The 27,462-nt window shown below is 41.2% G+C and overlaps 1 protein-coding gene across 1 annotated transcript; it reads left to right on the forward strand.

The window, feature by feature from the left end:
* The first annotated feature begins 1,169 nt into the window (after window positions 1–1,169).
* Window positions 1,170–14,514, forward strand: FUNDC1 (FUN14 domain containing 1). Its single transcript, XM_049835005.1, has 5 exons — window positions 1,170–1,305; window positions 3,368–3,524; window positions 5,417–5,492; window positions 12,152–12,280; window positions 13,867–14,514. The coding sequence occupies exons 1-5, from the start codon at window positions 1,275–1,277 to the stop codon at window positions 13,942–13,944; spliced, it is 471 nt and encodes a 156-aa protein (XP_049690962.1). The 5' UTR covers window positions 1,170–1,274; the 3' UTR covers window positions 13,945–14,514.
* Window positions 14,515–27,462: the final 12,948 nt, after the last annotated feature.

A 27,462-nucleotide genomic window follows, 5' to 3' on the forward strand; every position in this document is an offset into this window, starting at 1 on the left:
GAGTACCTTCATGTAGAACATGTTTGTCTTTTTTTTTTTTTTTGCATGTCTGTTAAGGCTGGTGTAATTAAGGGGTTAATTAGAATCTTAAATGCTTAGTTTGCATGTTGCAAGATACATCTCACTCTATGAAAATATCTTTATGACATGGGAAAAAGTGTGGGGGGGGTTCATTATAATTGCCTGCCTTGTATATTGGCAGCACGAGAGTCCAAATGAAAGACTGTAAACATTTTTAAATAATCCATTTCCAATTTTATTTTATTATTTATAACTATTGAACTCTCTTGCTTTCTTGATGTTGATATTGCCATAACATTCCTGAACCTGTGCTTACTGTGTCAGCTACCTCCACTTTACGGCTATAAAGGTTGTATGGAGCTGCACAGAATAAAACCAAAATAAAAGCAGTAGAATACAAATTGTGTGGCTTTTTGCCCACCAAAACACTGACAGCCCCCACCATTGCACCAAAGGAGGGAGTAAAGTGGAGTCAGGCGATTCCAAATTTCTTTTTTTTTTTAAATGTTTCACCGCTCACATTGACTTTAACCTTTGTTCTTTGAGGGGCCTTGCATTTGGTTTCCCTTTCTGGTTATCAAGTTTTATGGGTCACTTAATGCCCACAGCAACGCGACGCGTGTTTTCCACCGTACCTGCGGCCCCTTGTCCGGCCATGACTGCTGCCACCCCTTCACTTCTCACCCACAGCAAGACTTATTCTGAGACTTTTTGAGGACCTCACACCTGTCACCGGGGTGAGTAAGTCACCCACTGAACAGCCCAGAAGCCCCAGTCTGCCGACCCTCCAGGCCCCCACCTCAGTGGGAGAGGCACGCCCCGGGCCTGCAGCCTCCAGCCTGCCAGGGCAGAGGGGACGGACCCCCGCGTTCTCCCCGCGCTGAGGCGCTGACCGCAGAGGAACCGAGCCCCACAGCGCCGACCCCGCCATGAGGGAGGGCGGTGGCGGGCCGCCCCCCGCCCAAATGGCCGCCGCCTTCCTCTTTCCCCCCCCTCCGGAACTACAGCCCCCACAATCCTCCGCGGCGCCGGGGACCCGTGACGTCACCCGCCGCCTCGGGGAGAGTCCCCGAGGGCTCCCGGCTGGGGGAGCCTGGCGGGCGCATGCGCGCTGCCTCCTCGCGGCCGTAAAGGGGGCGGTGCCGGGGCTGGCGGAGACCATAGAGCGGCGGGGCGGTTGGCGGGGCAGAGCGGCCGTTTGGGGGCGGAGCGAGGCGGCCCCGGGCCCGGCTCCGCTGTCAACAGCAGCCAACATGGCGGCGCGGAGGCCCCGCACCGCCTCAGGTCAGTGGGCTCCCCGTGGGCTCGGGCACGTCCGCAGCCACGCGTCCCGTCCCGTCCCCTGACGGGAAAGGGGAGGAGGAGGTGACATGGCGGCTGCCCTTCCTCTCGGGGGCGGGGGGGCAGCCCGGTGCCGGCGCCCGGGGGCGGGGGAGGGATGTCCCGGCCTTTGCTCCTCCCCACGCTCCCGGCCCCTTTCCCGGCTTCGCGGTGGCGTCCCGCCGTTCAGCTGCCGAAACCCCTTCGAGGAGGGAGCGGTGTGGCGGGGGCGGGGAGGAAGCGGCGGGTCCTGAGGTGAAAGCCGCCTTAAAACCGAAGGGGCCGGCAAAGCCCGCGCAGCAGCGCCGGGACGGGCAGCTCCGGCCTCGGCGGGGCCCCGCCGGAGGCCGCGGGACACGACCGGCGCATTCTGTATAACCTAACAGATCTTTGAGCGCATCGGCATAGCCTTATGGTGTAAGGCCTCTTCCCACAGGCGCAGGTTTATGCGCGTGAAGAGTATGCACGATATTACCCCACGCGGAAGGGAGTATTTTATTTTTTATCAGTAGAAAATGCTCCAGCGCTGTTGTTTTCCACCCAACGTGTTATGCTTGTGTGAGTTTTGATTTGAGTAATGGTAATTTAGGGGTAGAATTAACATAACTAACAGTCTGTGACAGTGTTTTTATGTTCTCCATTTAAAGGAGTTGTTGGAAAGAAAGAAAGAACGTTCAATAGCAACTTTTTAGCCTCGTTGTGTTTTAGTACTCAGGAACACTCAGGTGATAATAAAGGGAAATAATTTGTACACACGTGTATTTCTTGCATTCTCCAACTTTTTAGCCATACTTGTAGTAAGAGTTAAAAAAAGCTCCTGAAATTCTTAATAAAATGCTTATATCTGCAGTCTTACTTTATAGTTCTAGGTAGTAACTTAATTTCTCTTCCTCTCTGGAATGTCCCAGCATCATTGCTGAACTTGTATTTCACCTTAAATGTATTTAACTGAAGCGGACTTTAATTCATTTATGTATGCCCATAGGACTATGATATGCTTTTAAAATAGTCTTCTTTAAAAAATTTAAAATCATCTCTTCCCTCTGATGTTTGAGTACCATTGGTATTTAGGATCTCTGATTTGAAGTTGTAGGAGGCCTATGTTGAAAATACTGCAGAATTGTACTGCAAACAATTGGAACTTAATTGAAGTTCCAGATTCATATATTTCACCTGTTGTGGAAAAAGAACAGAAGTGTCTGTTACTGGCTTATTAGCATAAGCTAAGGTCTAGTTTTGTGAGGAAAATGCTAGGCCAGAAATCCTCAATCTTTCAAAGTCCTCTGTGCGCTTTCTCTTAAGTTAGACATATTTCACATTGCTTAAGATCATAAAAGCAATTGTAGTAGCTCAGATGAAAGCCCAGGATCTGTGTCTGAAAGCCATCAGCTGCAGGATGAGCTAAGAAAGGTTTAACAGCGTAAGCATGTACTGATACTTTCTCAGAAAGTTTTTAATCATTTTCAGCCCAGGACATCATTAGCCATGGTTGTTGTCTATGTGTCTGACAGCCCTTGGTGGATTTTCGCATGCTCCCCCGCCTACTTAATTTGGTTTGTTGTTTATTTGGAGTCTGCATCACCTTTTGATATCTACAGCATTATGCATTGAGCCGTTCCACAGGTTAAATGGGGCTTCTGGCAGGTGGGGGGTGAAGGAGAGGAAGACTTCCTTTGTGTTGAACAAGCTACTTGCTAGTTTCATCTGATACCACTTAGTTCCTGTACTTGAACAGGTAGGAGATTCCTGTTCACCTTTTATGTGCCAGTTATGGATTTTTATAGATTATACCTTACCTATACTCTTCCCTTCCTTACTTTAAAGGTTATGGCATAAAATCTCAAAATCCTTTGTTCTGTGAGCTGCTGGACCATAGGTAGCCTGTATGCTGCAATTTAAACCATTGGATTAGCCAGTTCATACCAAAAATGGTTCTGTTAATGTTTGGGGTTTTTACATAGATTGTTAATTTACTGTGTAACTGAGAAAACCACTTTTTTCTTTTTTTTTTTTCTTTCTTTTTAAGAACATGAAAGTGATGATGATTCCTATGAAGTGTTGGATTTAACAGAATATGCACGTCGTCACCATTGGTGGAATCGTGTGTTTGGCCGGAATTCAGGACCGATTGTAGAAAAATATTCTGTAGCTACCCAGATTGTGATGGGCGGCGTGACTGGCTGGTGAGGGAGCATCACTTTTCATAACTGTCCTAGACCTTTTACTGTGTTAGAATATCCCTTTCCAAGGCTATTTGAAGCAGATGAATTTATCTTCTGTAATGGGATTTCCTTTATCATTGGACAAGATTATTCATTTGTGAACAATTTGTTAACTTATTACTGTGACTCATTCTAAAGTGTTTTGTAGTATTGGTAAAACACCAGTTATCTAAGGGAACTCGTACCAGTTACTGTGAAAGGGACTTGGGGAAATGTCAGACCTCAAAAAGTACAAGGAATAAATGGAAAATGACTGCACGTAACTTGAAAAGCTTATTTCCTTACTAGTATAGATTTAGAAACCTAGTTGTGATATTATGGCTAAAACACATTTTATAGGTAGAAGAAATGAAGGGGAAAAAAATGTGTGGCAGAATATACTTTTAATTAAGAGCCCCATTTCATAGAGACTTTTCTCCCCTCTAAATTCAGCTGGAGCCATTTTGAAGAAATTAACAGTCTGCTCTCATGTTAACTGAAGAGAGACACCACAGCATAGTTATGCTAAAATAATTCATGGTGAAAGCTAGACAGTAAGATGAGAACTTAAACTGGAAAATGTGGCCACAGCCTTAGCAGCTATGTCAAGGTATTTGTTATTTCTCAAAGGTGTTTGAATGGTATTTGTTTATTCCAGTACTCTAAAAAAAAAAATTTAAGTTCAGTGAAAACCAACATTCTTGTAGCACAGTAACTTTTAAAACAGAATTATGCAAGATGTGGAAGGTGAAATAGACTAAAAATGAATTTGTCGTGTCCAGGCTCAGTACAGCTGTGAGGAGCGCAGGCTTAGCTTTCAGTCTGTTTTTTTATTTGCCTCTGTAGCTTTAAAATTATTTTTGAAAGTTAGATGTGTATACATAAACTCTGAAGCTTCTAGGGAATAGTTCATCTGGCATCCATAAAAACTGGCTTATTGAAAGATCTGGAAACTGTATATTTCAGTGTCTGTAGATGTATATACTTCTGCGTGTGTATTCATGTATATAAATAGGAATCCACTATTCATATACGGGGGGGGGAATTCCCCTCTGTGTGTGGGCTGGTGGGGGGCTGGATGTCAGACACCAGCAGAGTTGCCCAGAGAAGTTATGGAACCATCAGCCTTGGAAGCATTCAGCGCTGAGTTAGGACCCTGAACGACCTGATGTAGTTTGGAGGTTGGACTGGGCTTTGCAGCTGGCCCAGTTTTGGGAAGGTGGCTGGACTAGATGACCTCCAGAGGTCCCTTTCTGCCCAAACTATTCTATGATATCGACATCTGCGCTGTTCTCTATTTGATGTGGGAGCGCTTGGAGACTGCAAACAAGATAATTAATTTTCTGGTTGCTTTGATCCATTAAAAATAGACTAAGGCCATGTCCCAGTAGAGGGGCCCTGCTGATTTTAACTCTTGTGGTAGGGTTCTAGCTTCTTTTTACCTGAAACATTTAAGTTACGGGTTGTGTAGTTAATGTAAATGATGGTATAATATATTTACCTTCCATTTGGGAACAGTTATAATAGCACTTTTTATATTATTTTATTGTGCTTCATTAACATGCTACATTTAATAGCAGCATACAGCTTTAGTGTATAGACAAGGTCTGGAGATCTCAAGCTTACTTTAATGGGGCCATCAGACAGCCATGAACTAGCAACCATTACTCATGTTGTCTTGTGTTAGACATTATTAATTAATTAAATATTGCTTGTATTAAATATTCTGATTTTAAAATCTAAAAATGTGAAATGATACATTTGCTTTGTTAAATGAAAAAATAGTAATAGTTGTAGTCGGGGAATTTTGGAGTGTGGCACTGTTCAGCAGACAACTTCATTGGACTGGGTTTTTTTTGTTTTGTTCTCCTAAGGTGTGCGGGATTTTTGTTCCAGAAAGTCGGAAAGCTTGCAGCAACTGCAGTAGGTGGTGGCTTTCTTCTGCTTCAAGTATGTAGCATTTCATGCTTTATAAGTTGGCAAATGTTATTTACTAAACAATAGGGAAAACACAGCTGTTGGGTAAAAATTAATTGGGAAGGCTTCTTACCTACTTCATCTTTTTAGTCATATCAGTCAAAAACATTTCAGCTGGAACATTGTGTACAAAGGAGACATTTCTAAAAATCAGTGGTAAACCAGAGTCCGCTCTGTCCTGTAAGATAGTTTGTAATTAGCCAAAAGAAACCTCTGTGCAGAAACTGAGATGCTGTATGTGATTCAGTGTTGCCAGATTTGAGGAACTGCCTGTAAACCTATGGTTAGGGAGATCAAGGAGTTTAAGCTGTGTTTATTTTAAATAGGTTTGAGAATTTTATCCGTGTTTTAGAAGAAGTAGGCTTCTTTGGCAGTTGCTTGGAAGACTTGCTCTGGTCCCATTATGAAGCCATGTTTTTCTCTTTTTCTCCTCATGCTGTATTTACTAGTTATATCTGTTGAACCTCTGAAGCTTTGCTGACTTCTGATAGCTTCGTTGCATTCTTCTGTTCAATTGCATTTCAAGTCCAGAATTTTTTAATGATGTTATCTGGCTTGACCATTTGCATTATTCATCAGATATTGTGGTTAGGGGAGGACACACATCCAAAAAGCCTTTAAATTAGATGATGAAGCTTTAAGTGAAGGAGAATTTCATGTATCCTTCTGTAAGATGCCAAGTTATTCTTAATTTTTTTACTGGTGTTTTTCATGTCTTAATACCTGTGAGCTTGTTATTTTTCCTCAAATCATTCTAAATGAAATAGACTGGTGCCTACTTAGGTTCAATAATACACCATTTTTTGAGGCAAGATGTTAAAGATTGTTATTTTTTTATTCTTTCCAACATCATCCTGGAGGATTTCTGAAAGGCATACCCCACTTTTAGTTATTCCTTTGATTGTAATGGCTGTTGCAGTCAACCATTGATAAGGAAGGCTTGGGTAGTACCTCTGAGTGCTGCTGTGTAATGCATCAAAATATCATGGTTGTGTGAAGTAATCTTACTTCCTTCATGATTGTGTTCTCTACTGTTTTGGGGTTTGTTTTTGTTTTTTTAAACCCCATGCTAAACATACAACTGAACTGCAGCACTCTATGTAAGAATGTGTGCTCCTGGAATTATTTGGTTTAAGGTGTTTTCAACAAATATGAAGTGTATTTTATTTTGAATTACTCAAAAGCAAGCATCAACAACAATGTAAAAAGTCAAAGAGAAATAGTATTGATATGAAGCTTTATAATGTTAGCATTCGTTCCACTTCACCATTGTGTATTGATGACTCTTTAAATCTGGAAATCACTGGTTATTGGGCTTGTACCTGAACATAGGGATGCATTTTACAAGGGTGTTGAATCTGAAATGGTTTAGAATCATCTTGATGTAAATTTTTGGCAAAATGTGCTATGCCAGAAAATGAATCAATTTCATGGAGTACTCTGGAATTTTTAGCCCATGATCTGTATTTCTGATCATGAAGGAAGAATTAAATCTTTATATACATATATGCATGCAGTGGATCTTGAACTACTCATCATCCTTTTCATCTAGTTGACTTAAAGATCCAAATCTCTCTTCCTATGTTGTATGCCATTGGTCTTAATTCTTTTAATGACAAGTCTTATCTAGATATGACTGAAGAGCCTACAGAACAGAGGCCTGACATCCAGAGGTAGCTGGCAGAATGTTGCCTATAGGTGCCTTCATTAGTATTTCTGACTAGTGCAAGCTGAAAAGTTAAAACTAAGACCTACAGACAAAGAAAAATAGAAATTGCTTAAAACACATTACTTGGGCAGTATTTTTGCTTGTTGAGCTGTGAAGTTTCGGGAGTTTCCTGTACATAAAATAGATTTGCCATGTGCTTGAGTGTCTGATTTCTTAGTTGATCTCATTTACAGTGTATCTGAAAAGGAATATTATCCAAGAGGAAGAATGAGTTGCATATTTTGATTGAGTTGTCTATATCTTTAATTAAGTAAGATCAGATTCTCTTGGAAGGGAATGAAGTAAATGCCTTGGTCTTTCATGTTAATGCAAAACGTTTTGCATTTTAAAGCTGAGTCATAAATTCTATAGTGTAATTACATTTTTGTAGTCTTTAATTTTTTCATTTAAAGATCACACATTGTGATTTTAATTTCCCTATGAATACATGTTCAGCACTTCCCCTGAGTGGGCAGAGGAGCCCTTCAGCATGTGACTAGAAACTTCATTTTTATCTGTAAGTTTCTCTGAAGTTGCAGATTTCATTTCAACTGCTGATTGCAATGTTGACATTGTAAATTACCTGCTAAAACAAGAAGAACTACAGAAGGCAAGATTTTTGGCTAAAGCCCATTCAGTGAAACATTTCAGTCCTGAAATTAAAAAAATGCATTTTTTTCTTCAGCGTGTGATGACTTCTTCACAAGAAATCTAGTAGGAAACTGAAAGCAATACGTTTTTTGGAGTGTCAGTTTGTATAAGAAGCAAAAAAGATTTTTCAGATTTTTTTAAGTGATCTAGAAGTTTTTCAGTCTTAATACAGATTAAATGAAAAGTAGTCTGAGGAAGAGAATAAAAATGACATTAAGGAATTTGCATAGTTTTTCAAAATTAAGATCTGTTATCACATCTTTGTACTGGATATTTCAACAGCTTAATTTGATCAATTAACTATCATTTTTTTATTGAAATAGATGTACTTCTTTAAATATGCTGGTATAAAACCAATACCCATGCACTGTATTAAGGAAAATAGGATTCATTTCTCATAACAAGTAAGGGATTTTCCCCATATAACTTCTGGTTTATACAGCACAATTTAGTGAAATCCTGAAGAGTAGGAAAGTATGGACTTGTGATTCTGCTATAATGAATTGGTTAAAAACAATTGTTCTTAGTGAGCACCTGTTCTCTGTGTGTTTTTAAACTCCTGTGTCCTTAATAAAGGTTTCGTTGCTTTTTCCTCTGCAGTCGTTTTTGCATTATGTGTTGGCTTATTTAATCATAAAATTGTTTTTTTGTTCAGTTACTTGTGCTTTCACTAATATATTTTGCTTCATTCCATTAATATGCTATTGACGAATTCAATTCTTCATTAAATTATTTTGTAACTTAAGAAAAGTCCTTGAAAACAACACAAGAAGCAAAATGAACTCTAAGATCTCCTTGGCTATATATTCTACAGGGGTTTGATGCGTGCCATGATGATGTTGTAGCATCTCAGTGAAGTGGGGAGAGAAAAACATGCTTCTGGGGGTGGGGACTTAGAGAGTTGTATTCTGTTTTGCATTGAAATATCCCACTTGACAGTTGATGTGTGCAGACTTTGAGGGAACATTCAGTGGAATAGCCAAAGCAAATGGTAGTTGGAAGTTAGCCTTTTAAAGAAATACCATATTTCTGGCAGGTTTTGACAAGAAATGGAGAGGCATCGTTTCTTTGCCTTTGTAAATTGGAGTAGTTTCACTGGTTACAGTGGAGCTGTGCCAGTAGATGATGGCTGAAGATACAGTCTTTGCAGTTTAACTCTTACAAAAAATGTACCATTTCTCAGTCCCTCCTTGTCTTTGTATATTGAAGTGAGAGACTTGTCAGATCTGTTCTGGAAACTGGTTGAGTGTGATGGGGGTTGCTACCTATTGAAATACCAGAAAATACCTGGCTTCTGTATGCTGCACAAGCAGCTGAGCACAGGGAGCTCACATGTACCTTCTGGCCTTGGTTGGGCTTTTTTAGTATGAGAGATTCTGTCTCTGAGGAAATAAAAACTCTTTTGTCCCACCTTGCCATATAAATTTTTGGCTTTGAAACATTTTTTGCTCATTACTCTTAATAATGTTTCACAATAACGAAGTACTTGCATGCCTCTCTAGTATCAGCCCCAAAAATGAGGTCTTCCCTTTTAGGTTCTCTGTTTTCTATGATTAGCATAGAGAAAGATGCATGTATTTTTAGTATTTCTGCATTCATGTATTTTTGCAATTGCCTTTTTGGAAAAAATCCATTATTTTTTTCAACAGTTCTGGAAGATCTTGAATAAAAATAAATTTTACTAATGTGATATATGAGAGATATTATTCCATTCTCATCTATACATATATAGATTTCTGTACATACAGAAATCTACACACACCCACCCCCATTCTTCTCTTCAAGAAAATATATTATGTATAGAATGTGTATATATGTATGACTCCTTAATATATATAAGTATGGAACTGATAATAGAATATTATTATTTTAATTTGTTATTGTAGGGGCTGGCTTTAAAAATACTAGTGAACTTTAAGAATTTGTCTTTATGTAGATTTACTGTTGTGAGCGAATAGGTTCTTTATGAAGTATTAGGGTCTAAAAATTGAAGTCTGTCTCACCAACATTTGAGTTCAGTGGGATTATTTCTGTGCTTATGAAGTTATGTAATTAGTAGGATTGCAGCCAAAGTAGATATGACACAGGCTCTGACTATCACTGCAGTGAAGTACAGGTTTTTTCTTCTCAGTTATAAATTTTATATTCAAACATTGTCTTCTGTTGTTTATTGCCTAGATGTGTACAAACACTCAGAAGCAGAACATAAGATCTCTGCTACTAAGTTCAGGAAGAAAAGTGGTATAATTTGTATCGTGTGAACTGGAGTTCTGATAGAAATGCAAGTTGTAACTACTGGAGAGCTAATCAGAACTTAATTAAAAACTTCTGCTTCATCTTGGTACTGTATGGATAACTGAGCTAATTAAACTAGTCTTAATGACATGTTTCTTTTAAAGTCCATTGCTTATATTTTTTACAAGCAAGCAAATATATTAGCATTTCTTACATTGTGTTGGGCTGGGTAGATCAGTCCATATTTAGTTTTCAGTTTTATGAGTTAGAAGGCACAAACTCAGTGCTTGGGCCTTTTTGAAATTCTTGTAGTAATGTTAAATTCATAAAATAAAAATTACCCCAATGTGCAACATTTCCACTCCCCGCTGGTGTGTTGTTCAGTGACTAGATGTGCAACCAGTACAGGTTTAAAACTGGTTTTATGTTTTCATACTGTATAGACAGTGTTTAATTAGCTGTCCCTGCCTAACGCTAGTGCCTGTGTAGATAAATGGTTTTACAATAGACGGGCAAGGTCAATGAATTTGTTATATTCTGAAGTATGAAGTAAAGGAGATTATAATATTTAATAAGTTCATTTTGCATTTTTCCAGTGAATTGTTTTTTTAAATCTTGTGCAAAGATGGAAACTGAAGTTTACTTTCTTACACAGGTGGTCTTTTAGAAGCTTCGCTTTGAATTCAGACAACATCTGTCTGCTGTTGCATTTTAGTTTTTTTCAGGATCTTGAAATTCTAATTTGTGGTGAAGTATGTTGGTTAATTATTGTGGCTGTTGTAAAACAAGCTAGATGGTCTAATTCTAGTTATTTGGTAGAAAGAACTATGTGAAAGTCGAAATTCAGTGCCTATAAGCAATGTGAAACATTTCATGCCAAACCTAATGAATTGTATATGTAAATATCTGTTCCACACAAGTTCATTATCTGTGACTTTTATTTACCAATTGTACATTTGCATAGAACACTGTTACATAAGTTACATGAATTTGCCAAACATGACCCGAGAAATCTCACTTTATGAAGTTTTTTGTATAACAGTCATTTACCTGTAAACTTAGTGGTGTGTATCTGTCTTGGCAGGTAAAATAAACAGTAATCCTTAGGTTTGATTTCCCCCCTCCCCCCCCCCCCCAATGAGTTGTTTGTTTTAACTATTCTCTAGAGCATGCAGCAATTGCCTTTTTTTTTTTAAGCTATGATTTTATAAACGTTTAAATATGTGTTTCTTTTGTGAATTGTCTTAAGGAAATTGGTGGGACTGTCAGATGCTCTGTTACTTGACCAACATTTTTTCCAGGATCAAATCTTAGTAAGAGAAATAAGACAAAGGGTTTGCATGATGGTTAAAACATGCTAAAAATCTCATGGATGTTGTTTAAGCATTTTGGGAGTTTGAGTATAAATTGGTATTAACAGTCCCCAAAACAGCCATTTTGCGGATGCTACAGAACTTGTGCTGTACACAGGCTGTATTATTTTTCTTTTTACTGGCTTTGTTTTGTAGAAAGTATGAGAATTCTCTTGTATTGAATACTTTTTTTGTTGGACAGTTTAAATGATGTAGGATAAAGTAATAGTTTTCAGTATTTCTAAGGTTGATTCTGATTAGCCCTGGATATACCCTGTCACAAATCAGAATTCCACAATTCTGAAAGAAGCTGAAATTAAACAGTTTTTTCACTGTTGTCCTATGAACGTGCATTTCTCTTTCCTTTTCTAATAAGGAAAGTTATAGTAAATGCTGAAGGAGAAACATTGTTATTTAAAGCTTTTATAACTAAAGAATAGAGAACTGGTAAAATTAACAAGAGTCTACTGAACTTTGCCATTGCTTGTTCTAATTTGAACTGCTGTTACAGCAGAAAATATTGGTGTTTGAAAGCAGAGTACCTGCGGTAATTGGAACAATGTCTTTTCCTGTATCTGTAATAGAAAAAAAAATGAACTCCTCCCCGCTTTGTAGGCACTAAGGTACTGTATTTTGACTCATCAAATATTAATTACAACTGTACTAAATACCCTTTATTTTTCTAGATTGCTAGTCATAGTGGATATGTACAAGTTGACTGGAAGAGAGTTGAAAAAGATGTAAACAAAGCAAAAAAACAGTTAAAAAAGCGTGCAAATAAGGCAGCACCTGAAATCAATACTCTAATTGAAGAGGTAAGTCTAGGGTGATAAACTGCTTTCTACCAGCCAGTTTTTCTTACCTTCTGCTGCAGGTGATGATTAGTTGAAAATGCAGGTGCAAAACTGGAAGGCATCAGAAATGGTCTGACTGTATATTTTAATAAAAGTTATCAGATTGTACTCCCTTTTATTCATTTAGCTTTCTATTTTGTTCACTCTTAAAGATGACACACAAATTTCAAAGTTATTGCATTTCTACAGCTGATACAGCTGAGGGACTGCCATTGGCTTTGCCATTTAGTCTGTGCAGATTCTTGGCTAGTGAGAAGAGCCAGTAAGGTCACGACACGGTAAAACATTGAGGGTGTTGTGGTTAAAACATGGTAGCTACAAAGACAAAAACCAAATCTTAGACAGCTGATAACAAAATTACTTGGAAAAGACTGACCTTTCTTTCTGGAGAAAAGCTATAACTACTTTGTAACTACAGTTGTGGGGTTTTTTATCTCATTTTTATACAGTTAGAAGAATATCTGTCTTCAGAATCTGTCAGTTACATACTATGTTGAAAAGAGGTAGCCTATGATACTGATCAGTGTCACTGGGGCTATTTCATTCTGTCATTTGAAGACTTTAATTTTTCATTTTTTTAAAAGTATGTTTAGCCTGGTTTTAGGTATTTCGCATTTCATACAGGTGATCTAAGTTTTTCTCAATAACTGTTAATCCTGACTTGGAATATGCTGCAGACAATGTAACAGCAGCCACAATAGCGCTCTGTAATTAAGAGTTTTGACATCTCATATTTAACCTGTATGGAGTTGCACACAGGTTGATAAAAATTACCTTAAATTTTAATGTGAATGTGAAGTGGAAGTTAAGAGAGATGGTTTTCTAACTTCCTCTCTACCTCAAATAGCTTAACCTGTCCTTCTTCATCACTCTGCAGAAATGGGTGGGACAGGATGGGTTTTTTTGGGGGGGTGGGTTTTTTTGTTTGTTTTTTTTCCTCTCAGATTATATTACTGTCTTCTAATTGTGTACTGGTAGCCAATCTGAAGTGTTTGAAGTGGAGGATTTATGAAATGGCACGTTTGATATAACATGTTATACTGTGCTATTACTTCATGAAGTATTGTACAGAAATGTTGTCATACATAAGTGTTTTTTATAGGCTTAAGTTGTTAGGAAACTGGTTCATAATGCAGTGAAGTGTATTTCTTTTCCAATGATCTAGTTTTCCAAAAACGAGTTGTGGGGGTTTTTTTTAATCTTTTCTCGTGATTAAAATTGAAGTCGCGGTGCACATGCTTTTTTGCCAAGGGAGCTTGTAAAACATCTGTCTTGTTTTGATTAAAACAAGAGTGGTATTGGCATGAAATTGCTATGACAATTCTTCTGTATTTTGACTTCTAAAATGCTAACTGTATTTTAAATATATTGTTAAAGACAGCTGAGAGTCAGTGCCAGCAGTTGCCACCTAGCTTTATATGTTTTTAAACACGTTGCTTTCCCCTCTCCCCCCCTCCATAATTTTAGTTTTCGTGATAAGTATTAAATGCTACTATCAATTAACTAACAATAACTCAGTTCTTTACAAATACTATTTTTCTTCTCAGTCAACAGAATTTATCAAACAGAACATCGTGGTGTCCAGTGGGTTTGTTGGAGGCTTTTTGTTAGGCCTGGCATCGTAAGGACCCGAATCGTCTCTTCCTGATGGCATTCATGTCGGCAAGGAACAGTTGTGGTGACACACTGTCTTAAAGCAGTGTGGGTCACTGGGCCTTCCAGAGCAAGACGAGTGGACTAGCTAGACAACTTGGAAGCTTTTACATTTCAGGCTTGTGCCTCTTGAAGCTTGGCAGAACTAGGATTTGCTGAAAAACTGTGCAGTGTGCTCATTATAGCATTTCTGGGCAAAACTGGTTCATCTTCATCATGACTCTTTTTATCTATGACCTTTCAAGATCTAGCATTTTTTAAAATGTTATTCTTGGAATATAGATATGTAACCATACTGTAAGAAAGCAAGTTCCATTTCTATGTTTTCAGTTAAATATCGTTTATTTTAAAAGTATTTTTTCTTCATGCTGTAGTAGACAGTATCAATGACTACATAATGTATATGATATTGTAGTTTCAGCCTCATGGCTGTCCATGTTCTTTAGAAGTCACTGCAATAATCTATCAATCTGTAATACCTTTTTACAGAGTATTAAATAACAAAGAATCATGAGCTTATTAAAGGTGAAAATTGACTTTGACTCTGGCCTTTGTGTGCATAGAAAATAAGAAAGTCTCATGTTTATAGCCTGCAGGCATCTGGTACAAATATTTGCAGGGGTACTTGTGATATTTGTGTGCTAAGTAAATGTATATATGTTATTTTTCCCAGATGCATAGACATGCGTAAACTCATTGATAAAACTGTAATACACAGATAATCGTTGCAAGCGCAGACTCCGCAGTGATCTGATGGTTAAATTGTTTTGCATTCAGTAAACCACGGAGGTCATTTTCAGACGTCAGTAGTTGGTGAGACGAAGAGATGAGGCTTCTGCCTGAGCACTTCGCAAGGGTCAGTACTTTGTAGGGCTTGGTAGGATGTCAGTACAGTGTGTGCCCGGAGTGAACTGAAGGCGGCTCTTGCAGTTCATTTTAGCTGGAAATGATACTCACTTTCACATTCACCTCTATTGCCACTATGTTCTCCCCAACTTAGACATAATTTTTTTTTAATTTTTTTTTTACAGTTGTCACTTAATTTGACTCACTGTCTAGGGTGTCAGCTATGGAAAAACGAGGGTACAGATTGGCTTCAGTTAGCTTATTGGAAAAGTGCCTGTTTCTTCTAAAGTCTGGGAAAGCAAATGGGACTTAATCTGCTCGGATGTGTTTGCTGCCTCCGCCTTTGATGGATCAAAGCAGGGAGCAGATTCTAAAGGAGATGGAGGCATAACTGTAGATGGGCTGGAAAATTTATTTTCGAGTAGGTTTTTAAGGTAGTTTGGGGAATTTGTTACTAGGTTATTCTAAAGAAGTTGAGAATCTAAACAAATGCTTAATGCATTTTTCTGCATTTCAAACTTGTGAACCTTTTAGAAATTTCTACCAGAGAAGGACTGTTTGCTCTGCCCTGATTTCTCTGGTTTTTACTGTACCAGCAAGTTAATGTGAAATGGAGTCTATGTCACGTGGGTTCTGTTGGATTCTTGTTCACACGTCTGAACAGCATTGGCATCGGATGTGAACTTTGGATGTACAGGACATGGGAGGAACATCCATCAGCTGGGCTGTATGTGAAAGGTGTTTGACATGGTAACCTAGTATATATTTAGGTTAGTGCATCTGTGGACTTCGGAGGTCTGTATTATACGTTGACTTCATATACGTGTGCTTCTGGCCAAGGTGAGTTATAAAGCACATCATGCGTATCTGTAAGGTTTAAGGGTTTAGTTAAGCTAAAGCCTGTTTAAGACTGTTGAAAATAAAACTTCACCCTCCCCCCCCCACCCCCAAACAAACCCCCAAAACCAAGGAACACAAATGGCCACGAATAACATGTTAGCATCCTAAATATTTTGTTTTAAGGTGAGTATGTAAAGCTATGTCAACACAACTGTTTCAGTTTATTGGAAATGCAGAGCCCAAGGAGGAATGTGTGTGCTGGGTCATGTGGGATTAAAGAAAAATTAAGAAAGATGGAAGTGTTAAAACGTGAAAGTTTATTTGCCTTAGTGTTCAGTCCAAAGGATAATGGGAAGGTAACCAGTCAGCTCTTTCCTGCTGATGAAGCTAATGGATTTTTGCCATGTCAAAAGAGTTGCTGAAGCTAACTGATGTGAGTCACCCACCCTGACTGGATAAACTCGGGTGTTCTGAAAGGCTTCAGGAATCAAGTGACCACCTTGGTAGCATGAACCTGTAAACTTGCATTTTTAAAAAGAGTCTACTCTGTGAAAGCATTTCAAGGGATGAGCATCTTTTAGTATGCTTGCTAGAAAGTCTGCTTATGTGACCAAAAGATATACTTCATAGTTAAAAGGAGAAGCTAAAAAACCCAAAACAAAACACCCAACTTACGTACTAGTATGCAAGACTGATTTCTGTGGAGGAAAGTTGTTCTGCTATTCTGTTGCCATTATCTGAGAGTCTCAGTAAGGCAATGAATAAAGAACTGATTTAAATATAGTTGGGGGTTTTATGTTATTTTTTGAAGCCTTTGGAATAAGTAGCATAATGTTTTAGTAGGTGTAAAACTGTCTGAGGGACCAAGAAATAAGGAGAAATGGTATCACTGGAAAGGTGAACACTGGTGGTTTGTGTTGGGATTGGCTTTCCATAATGCATTCATGACTTGAGAAGAAGGATGACTGCTGGCACAGCAATGCTTGCTAAGTTCACCGATGCAGTTCCTTAGGTTGGTGAGGTAGAGGGGATGCTACCAGGAACTACAGCTAGAACTGACAGGGTCAGATGATGCAGTAGCAGACTTTGATAAACATAAGAGTACTGAGACAAATAAATGCAGCTTTTCCTGCAAATACCTGAGATTTTATGTGTTAGCTCAGAACAGTGTCTTGTATATTGCTGTACATAAGGGAATGCTCTGTAAAGTTACAGTTGGAAAAATGAGTGTTGATGGGATTACTGAGAATAGAATGGAGCACAGCAGAAATACTGTTTCTGGTGGTAAGTTCTCTGGAATGATTTCAAAGTTTGTTATCCTCTCCAACAAAAACTAATGCAGGCTAAGAAGATGCAGAGAAGGGTGAAATAAAAGACTGAAGAAATTTTTTTTTAAGAGGGTTGGTTTTTTTTTGGGGGGGGGGGGAGGAAATCCATTTTAGAAAGCAGTTGATTAAGAAAGAAAGTGTTAGAAATATGTAAATTAATGAAAGGCTGAGCCAGCATTTCTATGCTTTTTATTGTATAGCTGAAGAACTTAACTGAAAGGTGGAAAACATGAACGTACCACAGGGAAACAGCTTTTCACATAAGGCATAACTGGTCCATGGAACTCATTTCCACTGCCTGCTACTGAAACCAAGGAACAGGCTCTAGAGAGGAATGATTGGCTTAAGGAGCTGGTTTTCCCTTGTGTGATTGGGAAGCAGGTGTGATGCAATGTGGTGATGTCCCAGTACTGGGACAAATGGAAAAGTTGCTGTTTGTGCAATTTAGGAAGTGGGTGGTGGGTTCTTCACTACCGAGACAGCTGACATCCATCAGGACCTGTGAGACTGGAAGCCAGTTTTAATTAAGGTAATTGTGGGGTGGGTTGGCCCAAAGCATCCGGTGCTGATCCAGCACAGCCTGAAACCTCGATCAGGTTTGGTCCCACATTCGAGCTAAGAGGTCATCGAAATCTTGGAGCGCTGAGGAACGCGGTGCAGGGACTTGACGTGGGCTTTTGTGCTCACGCACTGGACTGGAAACAGCATGGCTAACCCTCGGGCAGGTGGTGCTGTGCTTTAACCAAGAAACCTTGCTGCGCCCAAGCTGGCTCTAGTTTATAGCTTGGGTAAACCAATACAGCATTAACAGATTGGACTAGTTCGTGGGTTCAGCACCCAAAGGTCCTCTGCCTCCATCTCCCTTGTCTTGTCCCCTGACCTCTGCCTCCCCGGTTTCTCAGAGCCCTGCGTGCTCTTACCTCCCTGCTTTTGTTTTGCCCATCTTCTTTTTTTCACAGCTATGTAGAATAGAGCACCACAGCATACGCTATTGCTGATCTGTGAAAAAGAGGAAATGCAGTGCTTGAAAATGGGGTGAAGTTGGGGAATAAATCCGATGAGCCAATTCAGCTGTTGGACTATCTGTTAGCTAATGCCTCTAGAGAGCTCAAGGAAGCTGGAGACCACATTCAGTTACCTCTTCCTGGGAAACCTCTCCTGCTTCCTAGACCAGCACCCTACCTACCAAACCATAAGGTATTTTGGCATGAGATACCCTTGGTCTCTCCAGCCGACACGTTCTGTTGTGTGGATGTGTCTCAGCAGTCATGGGAGTGAGGACAGAAACTTGGGTCTCATCTCCTCAAAGTCTACCTTAAATCATTGCTAAATAGTTAAATATGCTGCTTGAAGGGGAAGGGAAGGGAGGGAGGTTACAGCCAGGGTATTTTGCTGCCTGTTTGGTAGGATGCTTATCTGAGAACTGGAATATATTGTTACACATCTCATCCTTGATACAAGAGGTTTTGGCTTTACTGTCAAACCCCCACAAAATCAACTGCTCACAGCCTTAAGCTGTAAAACACCGTTTCTGCATATGGGCACTGCATGTTTTAAAAATACTTAATAGAAAATGTTAATGTCCACAATGGAAATTAATGAGTATTGAACCATACAATTCCCATTTAACACAGATGCTTTGAACTTTCATCACAACAAGAGGCTATCTACATACGCTTGCCAATATGCACTCATGGGACCTAGAGAATTAAGAGCCAACATATCTAGTATGATTTTTAATTAAACAGCTTACTTCCTTGAAGTATTAATTGTGAAGTAAAGGTTATGCTGTTTCTTCGTGTGTTTAACAGACAACAAACTCATACTGCCGCCAAATATACAGATTTTTATTTTCGGATTTCAAATCCTCTCCAGTGAGACAATCGAAATGCCTTGATAGCTAGATGTTGTTCAGATAGGAATCAGCCAAAATAAATCTGAACAAATCTGTAAACGTAAGAGAAACCTGCAGATGTATGAAAGGAATGTATGAAAATCAAGCGTTGCCAAATATTGTTTCAGAATCCACTGGGGACAATAAAGAGGAGGAATGAAAATTAACAGCAATAAGGGAGTCTATATTTTAATGGTCCTATAACAGTGTGTGTTTGTTAAAGTTAAAAAATATTGAGAAATTGCCTTTTGAAACATTGATAATATTTTTTTCCTGTTTCTATGGCATCAAAGATGATACTTAATTTCCAAACTTAAAAGCTTCTTGTGCCAGCTAAATTGCATGCTGGCTCCTGTAGGAGCTTTGTTTTGAGGCTGCTTGTGCAAGTAAAGCTAAGCATATGCTTCAATGACTAACCGGTTTGTATATGAAAGCAAAGGCAGAACAAACATTGGAAGTGATATACATATTTTTTCTCTTTTCATGTTGTTACAGGAATCTAATTAGGCTTTGAGACCCTCGGGTAGTCTGCAGAGAATCAGAAAACCATGGACTGCACAATGTATAGGAGTTGAAGGTGAGGCACAAGAAGTGGAATTTGTCTGAATATGGGTGTCGAGCTAGGTACCCTATGGCCTCCTCCTATAAATGAAAGGAAACGGGCATTTCTGTGGCAAATTTACCTTATTCTAAACCTGACATCTGCAGTGGCTCAGATGAATCTGACCTAGAAGGATCCACTTCTCCTCGCTGTTTCTAAAGGCAGCCCAGGCCACGACTTGCTCACCTGTAGGTACTGAAGGTTGGGTGAGATGAATTCCATGAAACACGTTGGAACTGCCCAGGGCATGAAGGATGAGAAGATGATTTGCCAAGGGCAAATCACGCTTGCCTGGCCCGTTTTCCTTCTCTGATGAAATGACTGGCTATACAGAGAAGGGAAGGCTGGTGGAGTGGGCTCTTAGATGGGCTGAAAACTGCCTGCACTGCCAGGCCCCAAGGGCAGCGATCAACGTCTTGGTGTCCAGCTGGTAACGAGCATCAGGGGCTGCTGCTGCACGAATATTGTTCAATATCTTCATCAAAGACCTGTGGGATGGGCCAGAGTGTAGCCCCTTAACAAATCTTTGGGTGACACCAAATCAGGAGAGGCATTTGGCACACTGAAGCGTAGAGCTTCGGTTCAAAGGCAAAGCTGGGGAAGTTGAGCACTATACAAAGAGCAATCTCGCAGAGTTCAGCAAGAAGAAGCAGAAAGTCCGGTGCGTGGGGCAGGTTAACCCCATAGACAGGCACTGGCGGAGCAGCAGCTATGCTGGAAAGGGCATGGAGGCTATGGTGGACCTCAAATTTAATTTGAATCAACCCTGCACTTTCACTGCAAAAGGAGGAGACCACATACTGAGGTACCTTAGGAGGAGCGTGGTTAGCAGTTACGGGAAGTTGTGACCCGCCTGTCTGTAGTTAATCACTTTTGGGCCCTCCAGTTCAAGAGGGATGTGGAGAAATAGGAAAGGGTCCAGGGAAAAACACCTCAGCTGATGAGGGGCCTAAAGCGTAGGACCTACAAGGGGACCTGAGGTTGTTCAGCCCGGGGAAGAGGAGGCTGAGGGGCGATCTAAGGCAACCTACAACTACTTGAAGAGGAGTTACACAGATGATGGAGCCAAACCCTCCTCAACAAGGGGCAGCAGCCACAAGCTGTGGCTTGGGAGGGTCACGCTGGACATTAGGAAAAGCTCTTCCACCAGGAGGGTGGTGCAGCACTGGGGCGACTTGTCCCAGGGCTGGTGTGGGTTCTTCCTCCTCCAGGGGTTACAAGATTTGGCTGAACAAAGCCACAGTTGACCTGATTCAGTGTTGATGACCAACCATCCTGCTGTGATGGCTCCAGTGGTCCCATCCAGCAGCCCATCTATGGGACTGTGAAAGTAGGTGTTACCCCCCTCAGTCTTTCTCCTGGGTTTAGCCTTGTGTTCCTGCACATCCGAACGTACATCATAAATGGTCTTCTACGGCCGGTGTCTTCTTACTATTCATGCCGAGCAGGTAAAATAGATGCTGAGGGTACGTGGTACCACAATTAATTCCAGCTTTTCGCTTTAAAAAAAAAAAAAAAAAAAAGGCAAATTTATTTATTATATCAGCATTGGAAAGGTTAGAGACCTGCCAAATGTTTTTGTGATACTAGATTTGCTTCTAGAAAATTAAGATCCCCTGGTAGGTGACATACAGGAATTTGCGTATGTGTGTGATTTGCTTGGAGTTGTTGCAGCAAATTCTTAAATATGGAACAGCCAGGAAACCACTTTCTTTTTTTTTTAATAGGCACTCCTACACTAATTTAAAAATAGTAAACTGGAGCAAGGTAAGTATCACAGAGTGATGTGAAGAAGTACATTGATAGAAAATAAGGAATAGAATATGTGATGAAGATTGACATTGCAAGTGAAAAAAGAAGAGGGGAAAAAAATAACAAAAATAATGGAAGATGCAAAGTGATCAGGGAGCACCGAGAGAGACAGGAATGGAAAGTTGGTGACAGCTGAAGTTGCTAAGGCAAAGGGCCTAGAGGAATTCCTTGCCCCAGTAATCACAGAGGCAGCAGAGGGCAATATCCCAGGAACTGGGATTTGTTTTCCTCAGGGAAGGAAGGAAAATGTCAGAAGGTTTTACTCTTGCACTGAAGTGGATAATAAGGCAATTAGTACTATTAAAAGTTGTCAGCGCACCCAGACTGGAGTGATAGATCACATCCTAGGATTGTAAAGGGAGAGGGAGATGCTGAAAAGCTTTTGTGGAGCAGTTGTGATAACTTACTGGAAAGGGAATTATTGAGAACTGGTGAGTGTCAAATGAAGTTCACACTGAAAAATGAGGGAGCACCGCAATCCCAGCATTTACAGATCTGTAAGCTTGACTTCTCTTCTGCAGGAGAAACTAAATACTGATGAGTCATGGCTGTGCACATTTGTAAGTGGCAAAATGAATATATTATTAAAAATACATTGTTTTACCATACATACCATGGGAGAAGTACATACAATACAAATGATTTGGAATCTGTTGCACAAAAGATTTATGCAAATAATCTCTGCTAATAGGATTTCTCAGTGCAAATCCTTTCTTGTCAATATGAGAAGAGGTCTTGTCAATGTTATGCTCATGATTTACTTTTCCAAATAATATGTATTATAGATGAGGTAACTGCTAACTGTTCGCAAAACTCTGTAAATATGTGAACTATGCAGTTTATCAGCCGCAGGTTGAATAAGAAGGGAGAGGAATACAAATTCTCCATATGCTATACCTCCACACACCTTCCTTCGTCGGGTCTCCACACCTTTTTATTGCTTGATCTATTTTAGATAGGAACGTGATTCCTCTGTGAAATAGTTTGACTGCTGCCAATAAAAATAAAATAAAAACAACGGGCAAACTTCTCCGCTTGGGATTGCGGGCTGATTAAACCCTGTGTTGCCCTGGGGGAGAGCGAGATCCCATTACCCGCGTTCATCCCCAGGGACCGGGGCAGCGGGGTCCCTCGTGGGATGGTGGTGAGGTAGCCCCTGGCATGGGGACCACCCTGGGTCAGAGACGTGGGCCCACGGGTGGGGTGGGTCAGGGGGTGAGTGGGGCCCGTGGCTGGGCAGGGCTGCCCCACAGCTCAGCTGGGGACCAGGACGAAGGCTGGAAAAATCTGAACCTCTTGAGGGGGAGCAGCCTTTGCAGAGAGCGGTGGAATAAAGCAGTCCATCTCTAGCTGGCAGGAGGAATCATCTGGTGGAAGATGCCAGCCAAAGGGTGGCAAAGATGCTTTGCAGAGTGTTTCCACGGTGCCCAGCACCAGCAGCACTGCTCTGACTGGGCTGGCTGAAGAAAACCAGCAAGGGAAGAGCTGTGGGAGCAACAGACTGTGTTACAATAATCGCCAACAGGAAAACGAGAAGAGCGTTCAGGGACACAAAGGCATCCTCGGGGTCCTCCCCATCTACAGCAACCACCCTGCTCAGTACGCTTACATAGCACCTGCCATGAGGGGTTTCTTCTCCAGGACTTGTGGAGACCCAAACCCTAAACAGATGTGAATGGGACACGGTCATCGCCGCAGGGTGGCCGACAGACCCTCATTAGATACCTGCAGTTCTTGTGTGGTTCAGGCACGTGCCCCAGGCTGGGAGACCTCATGGGACCACTGTGCAGCAGGGGCAAAAGTGCTGCCAAGGCCAACCTTGCCAGGACATCCAGAGGCACGGCCACCGAGGGCTGGGACCTTGGGCAGTCCCCATGTCCTGCCCCATCTGAGGAGGAGCTCCCCATGGACACCAGCTCATCCTCCAACACGGCCTCTGCTCTGCTTGTCAGCTGCTGTGCGGGTCTGGATGTCCAAACTCATCTTTGGCTGAATTTCAGGACTTGGGAAAAATAAAGGCACAACTGAGTCTGGCTGGAATCAGCCCGCTGAGGGCCAGAAAATCTGGTAGCAACCCAGTGAGTGGCTCTGCGCCTGGCAGAGCACCACGTTTCTGGGGTTTGTGCACTAGTCCAGCAAGTGTGACTCAACTGCGTCCTTGCTTCACCTCGAGGCGTCAAAATTAATACCTGCTTTTCAGGGCTGTGCTGCTCTGACAGGACACGGCCATACCCCTGGTGCCGTTGCAGCAGCATCTCTCCATGTGTGGAGCAGAATCCCTGAGGCTGGGAGGGATATCTGGGGCTCAAAGCAGGCTCACACACCTTTACTACAAGGGATGACAGGCATTTCAAAAAGCTGGTTATCCCTGTGCAGTGGGAGGTAACACCAATGCCACGACCCAACCATCCCCTAATTTCTGACCAGCCCCCAAACAGCCTCACTTTTCTTTTTTACTTTTTTTTTTAAAAAAAGCATTCAATACCTTTCCCTGCAGGTGTTTTCCCTCTTGACTTCTTGAGCTCTACAATAAGCCCGTCTGAGCATCCCTACCTCTGACTGTAATTTTACCTCTCTTATCTGCGTGCTGGCTTTATCGTGGCTCTTTCTCAGCAGCCTAACTCAAGGTTACACAGCTGCGCCGTATCAGAGCTGGGCCTTGGGTCCTTGAGACACAGGCAGCCAAGCTCCCCAGGGGGAGGCTACAGACGTGGGGGTGTACAGCACTGCACTGCCTGTGTTATTGTATGGCTATTTTGGGAAAGAGGACCAAGCCTACAAACTCATGCTTTACTCCTCAGGTCACATAATGGATGGGCATTGCTTCAATTCCTATTGACTTGGGGGTGACAAGGCAGTGCCCACCACTGTCACCCATCACTTTTGCTCCTCCTTGCTATCATGTCACAGAACCGAGGAGCTACATAACATGCAAAACTGGTGTTTTCTGAGTGAAACTTGAGCACAAGTATTTTTACAAATGACTAAAAGTGATACCGTTCCTGTGCAGTATGTCTGATTCTCAATTTTGGGTTTGAGTTTCTTCCAGCCTGCTCAGCGCCGGGAGACACGCAGTCTCGTTTGCTCCTTGCTTCTTCCTCAAACCGATCCCCTTCAAGACAACGAGCAGTGATTAACTTGATCTCCCCAGCTCCATAATCTAAACTGGAATGGTAGTGTGAGGCACCCACAGGTTTTGCGTTGCTTTTCCAGGGCTGTCAGTGCTTCTCACAGATGAACAGCAGCAGTGCCAACTGATTCAGGTTTTCAGACAGGGTTCCTGTTCCTTGACAAACAGGTTTCATTTTTCAGAAAAGGCAAATCGAGTTTTGTACAAGAGGTTTCTTTCTGAAGAGAGGAGGAGACGTGGACATGTGCAGCCCAAGGTTCGCACCAGGAGCCAAACATGTGCAGCTGAAGTGGCAGCATCGGTCCTACACGGCTGAGAAAATGCTCCTGAGTGATTTCTAAAATCAGTGTATTTTGGTTTTGTTGATTATCTGCACTGCTTTTCTTAATCTCCAGCTTTGTAAGAAGAGGGAAGTCTATTGTGCTCCTATCCAGATATTACCCAATATAGCTTTCCTTGGCTCAGCAACTAGTCACTTAGGCCACTGCAAGTTCAATAAGGGATCAGAGGCACCAGTCAGTTAAAGTCTCCAAACATTTTTGTTGGAACAAAATTGCAAACCTTTATCTCACTAGAAGGATTTACAGATTACACATGACACTGATAAATAAGAGTATCAGTTTAATGTCTGACAGGTCACCTCTCAGAGGACTAAAACCTGCGTTTGCAGAGGGATAGAGATGGTTATCAAATGATCGTTCCTGTCTGTTTCTTTTATGAAAACTGCCTATTTTGTGGCCAAGCGGTACAAAAGCAAAATAATTTGGAAGAGTTATTTTTAGGCCAAAACCAAGTTCTCAGAAAATCTGTCTCCCAGTCTTCCAGTATGCACAAGGTTGTTAGAAAGAGGATTATGATCAACTGCTCATCGTGTCCATCAAAAGAAGGACAAGAAGAAATCGGCTTAAACTGAAGTAAAGAAGATTTAGGCTAGGCAATAGAGAAGACTACCTAATGATGGGAATCATGCAGCACTGGAAGACATAACCCAGGGATGTTTTGTTCAACGTTTCAAAGAGAAGATTAAGGAAACATCCAGCACCGATGGTTCAGAAATGCTCAGCCCTGTCTCAGTGCATGAGGAGGAAGGGTTGGGAGGGTGCCCCTTCCAGCTGTGAATTCCTGTAACTTTGGGATGTGCTAATCTAATGCAGTGAGAGGCTTTTCAGGTAGCCTAGTGTTGCTGAGGGATTCATAAGGGCATAATGAAGTCCTTCAGGCATTTGGCCCTCTTAAGCATTCAAAATTTCACCTGATGGACCTCTTCACCGCTGCACGCATGCAATTGTCTGTCCAGGATGTTGTAGGTCTGGATGCCACCTCATTTCTGGTTGGGCAACAGAAGGGGCTGGACTCAGGGACCTGAACATGGGGGGTCCAGCACCCTTGGGATATCCAGCGCCTCAGGATATCCAAGCCAGACACGTGGGGTTTCGTGTCATCTCTACCAGCTATGTATGGATGAATTGGATACTGTAGGGTGTTTCACATGGGACAGGGTGCCTCTGTTTAGACAACTGAATCATAGCCTCGAGAGATCCAGGTTGTCTCTACAGCTGGGAGTCTCACCCTCACCTCTATACAGCTCCCATTTGAAAACATGCAACCAACTCCCAACGTGTCTTCTTCTGAAATGCAAAATGGCTGACCCTGAAATGTTTTTTAAAAGGGGGGCTGGGTTATTTTCCAAATATTGTCATAGTTACTCAAACCTCCTGTAAATTATCTGCAGTAAAACAGAGCAAACGTTGCACTCTGCAGAGTCTCTCAGCTGAGAGAGAGGTCATGGCCAGAGCAACCACGCTCCACATGGAAAGATGTCCCTTCCCTTTACCAGGACCTCAAGCTGATACGACATGATCTGAAAGGCAGATACTTTCTGTGCTCAGCTCTTGCTGGCAGCTTGGTCCTTGCAAAAATCTTCATGCTTTAAGTTACCAGTGCCACCATAGCAATCTTCACCGTGGCTGACCAAACACTGAAAATGTCGAAAACGGTGGTCAGCCATAGCATGGGACAGAACACGACCCATTTTTTGTGGTAATGCGTTGACATCATGCTATGCCTGTCTTGTCACTTGCTGTGCAGACTGTAAAGTTGTGATTAGACAACCTTCCCTCACCTTCGTTTTCTCACCTAAGAGAGAAACTTGACCAAAAAAATGGAAAATGTGATTGCAAAGCTATATAAATTAGCAGAGGGATCCTAGGATCTGTTAATTCCTGAATTTATTTAGAATGATTTTTTTTTAACTGCCTAATTTCAGTTTGATGGGTCCCTTTGAGAACTAAGCAGGTCATGTAGCTAAACTAAGCCAGAGATTGTCGTCTTTGTGAACTGCTTCTGAGTCATGTTTGTACTCAAAGGGAACAGTGTCATGAATTAATTGAGTCTCACTGGTTTAATTTCCAATTGACAAGTAAATAGTTCTAGTTCTTAAAAAATTACACAACAGAAAAAAACTCTCAGTAATACTCTGGTGAGTTGTCCCAGGTACATATTTTTTTTCTCTTTCCAGATCAGTACAAACTGCAAATGCAGTTGATAGTGCATCGTTCTGTTTCAATGGATGTTGTTATAGTTTACTGTTTCGATCTGATTATACTGAATTTTGTCTCTTATTTACAGTTAAATTAACTTTACTTATTTAATACAGCTGCATGTTTAACACTTAATAAAGTTGCTGACCATTTCAGTGAATCTGATCTTGTCCCAAAGCAAAATTCATTAGATCTGCCAAACTGCTGAGTGAGGAATCTGGAAGAAAAGCAGTATGGACACAGTTTAAGGGTCAGCCTTTCCCAGCTGTTTACAGATGCAGAAGAGAATTTAGGCCTGTTAATCTCTCCACAAGGAACAAGAAAGTTGGAGTGCTTACTTTCCTGATTATAGAAACTACAGAGAAATCAGCATCTCCTTTTGCCACTTTGGAGATTGTGGTAGGGTGAAGGAGTCCTGGCGGGGGAAGACAGGAGGTAGAAGGGGACTGTGGCTGGGATCTTCTACGTATAGATGTCAACCCACCACCCTAGCTGGGTA

The sequence above is a fragment of the Accipiter gentilis genome, chromosome 32 (genome assembly GCF_929443795.1).
Source record: "Accipiter gentilis chromosome 32, bAccGen1.1, whole genome shotgun sequence".
NCBI lineage: Eukaryota > Metazoa > Chordata > Aves > Accipitriformes > Accipitridae > Astur > Astur gentilis.

Excerpts from the sequence above, each read along its gene's own strand:
- FUNDC1 (XM_049835005.1), top strand. The coding sequence starts at position 1,275 with ATGGCGGCGCGGAGGCCCCGCACCGCCTCAG. Across the intron at positions 1,306-3,367 it reads GAGGCCCCGCACCGCCTCAG|AACATGAAAGTGATGATGAT; the intron begins GTCAGTGGGCTC and ends TTTCTTTTTAAG. Across the intron at positions 3,525-5,416 it reads ATGGGCGGCGTGACTGGCTG|GTGTGCGGGATTTTTGTTCC; the intron begins GTGAGGGAGCAT and ends TGTTCTCCTAAG.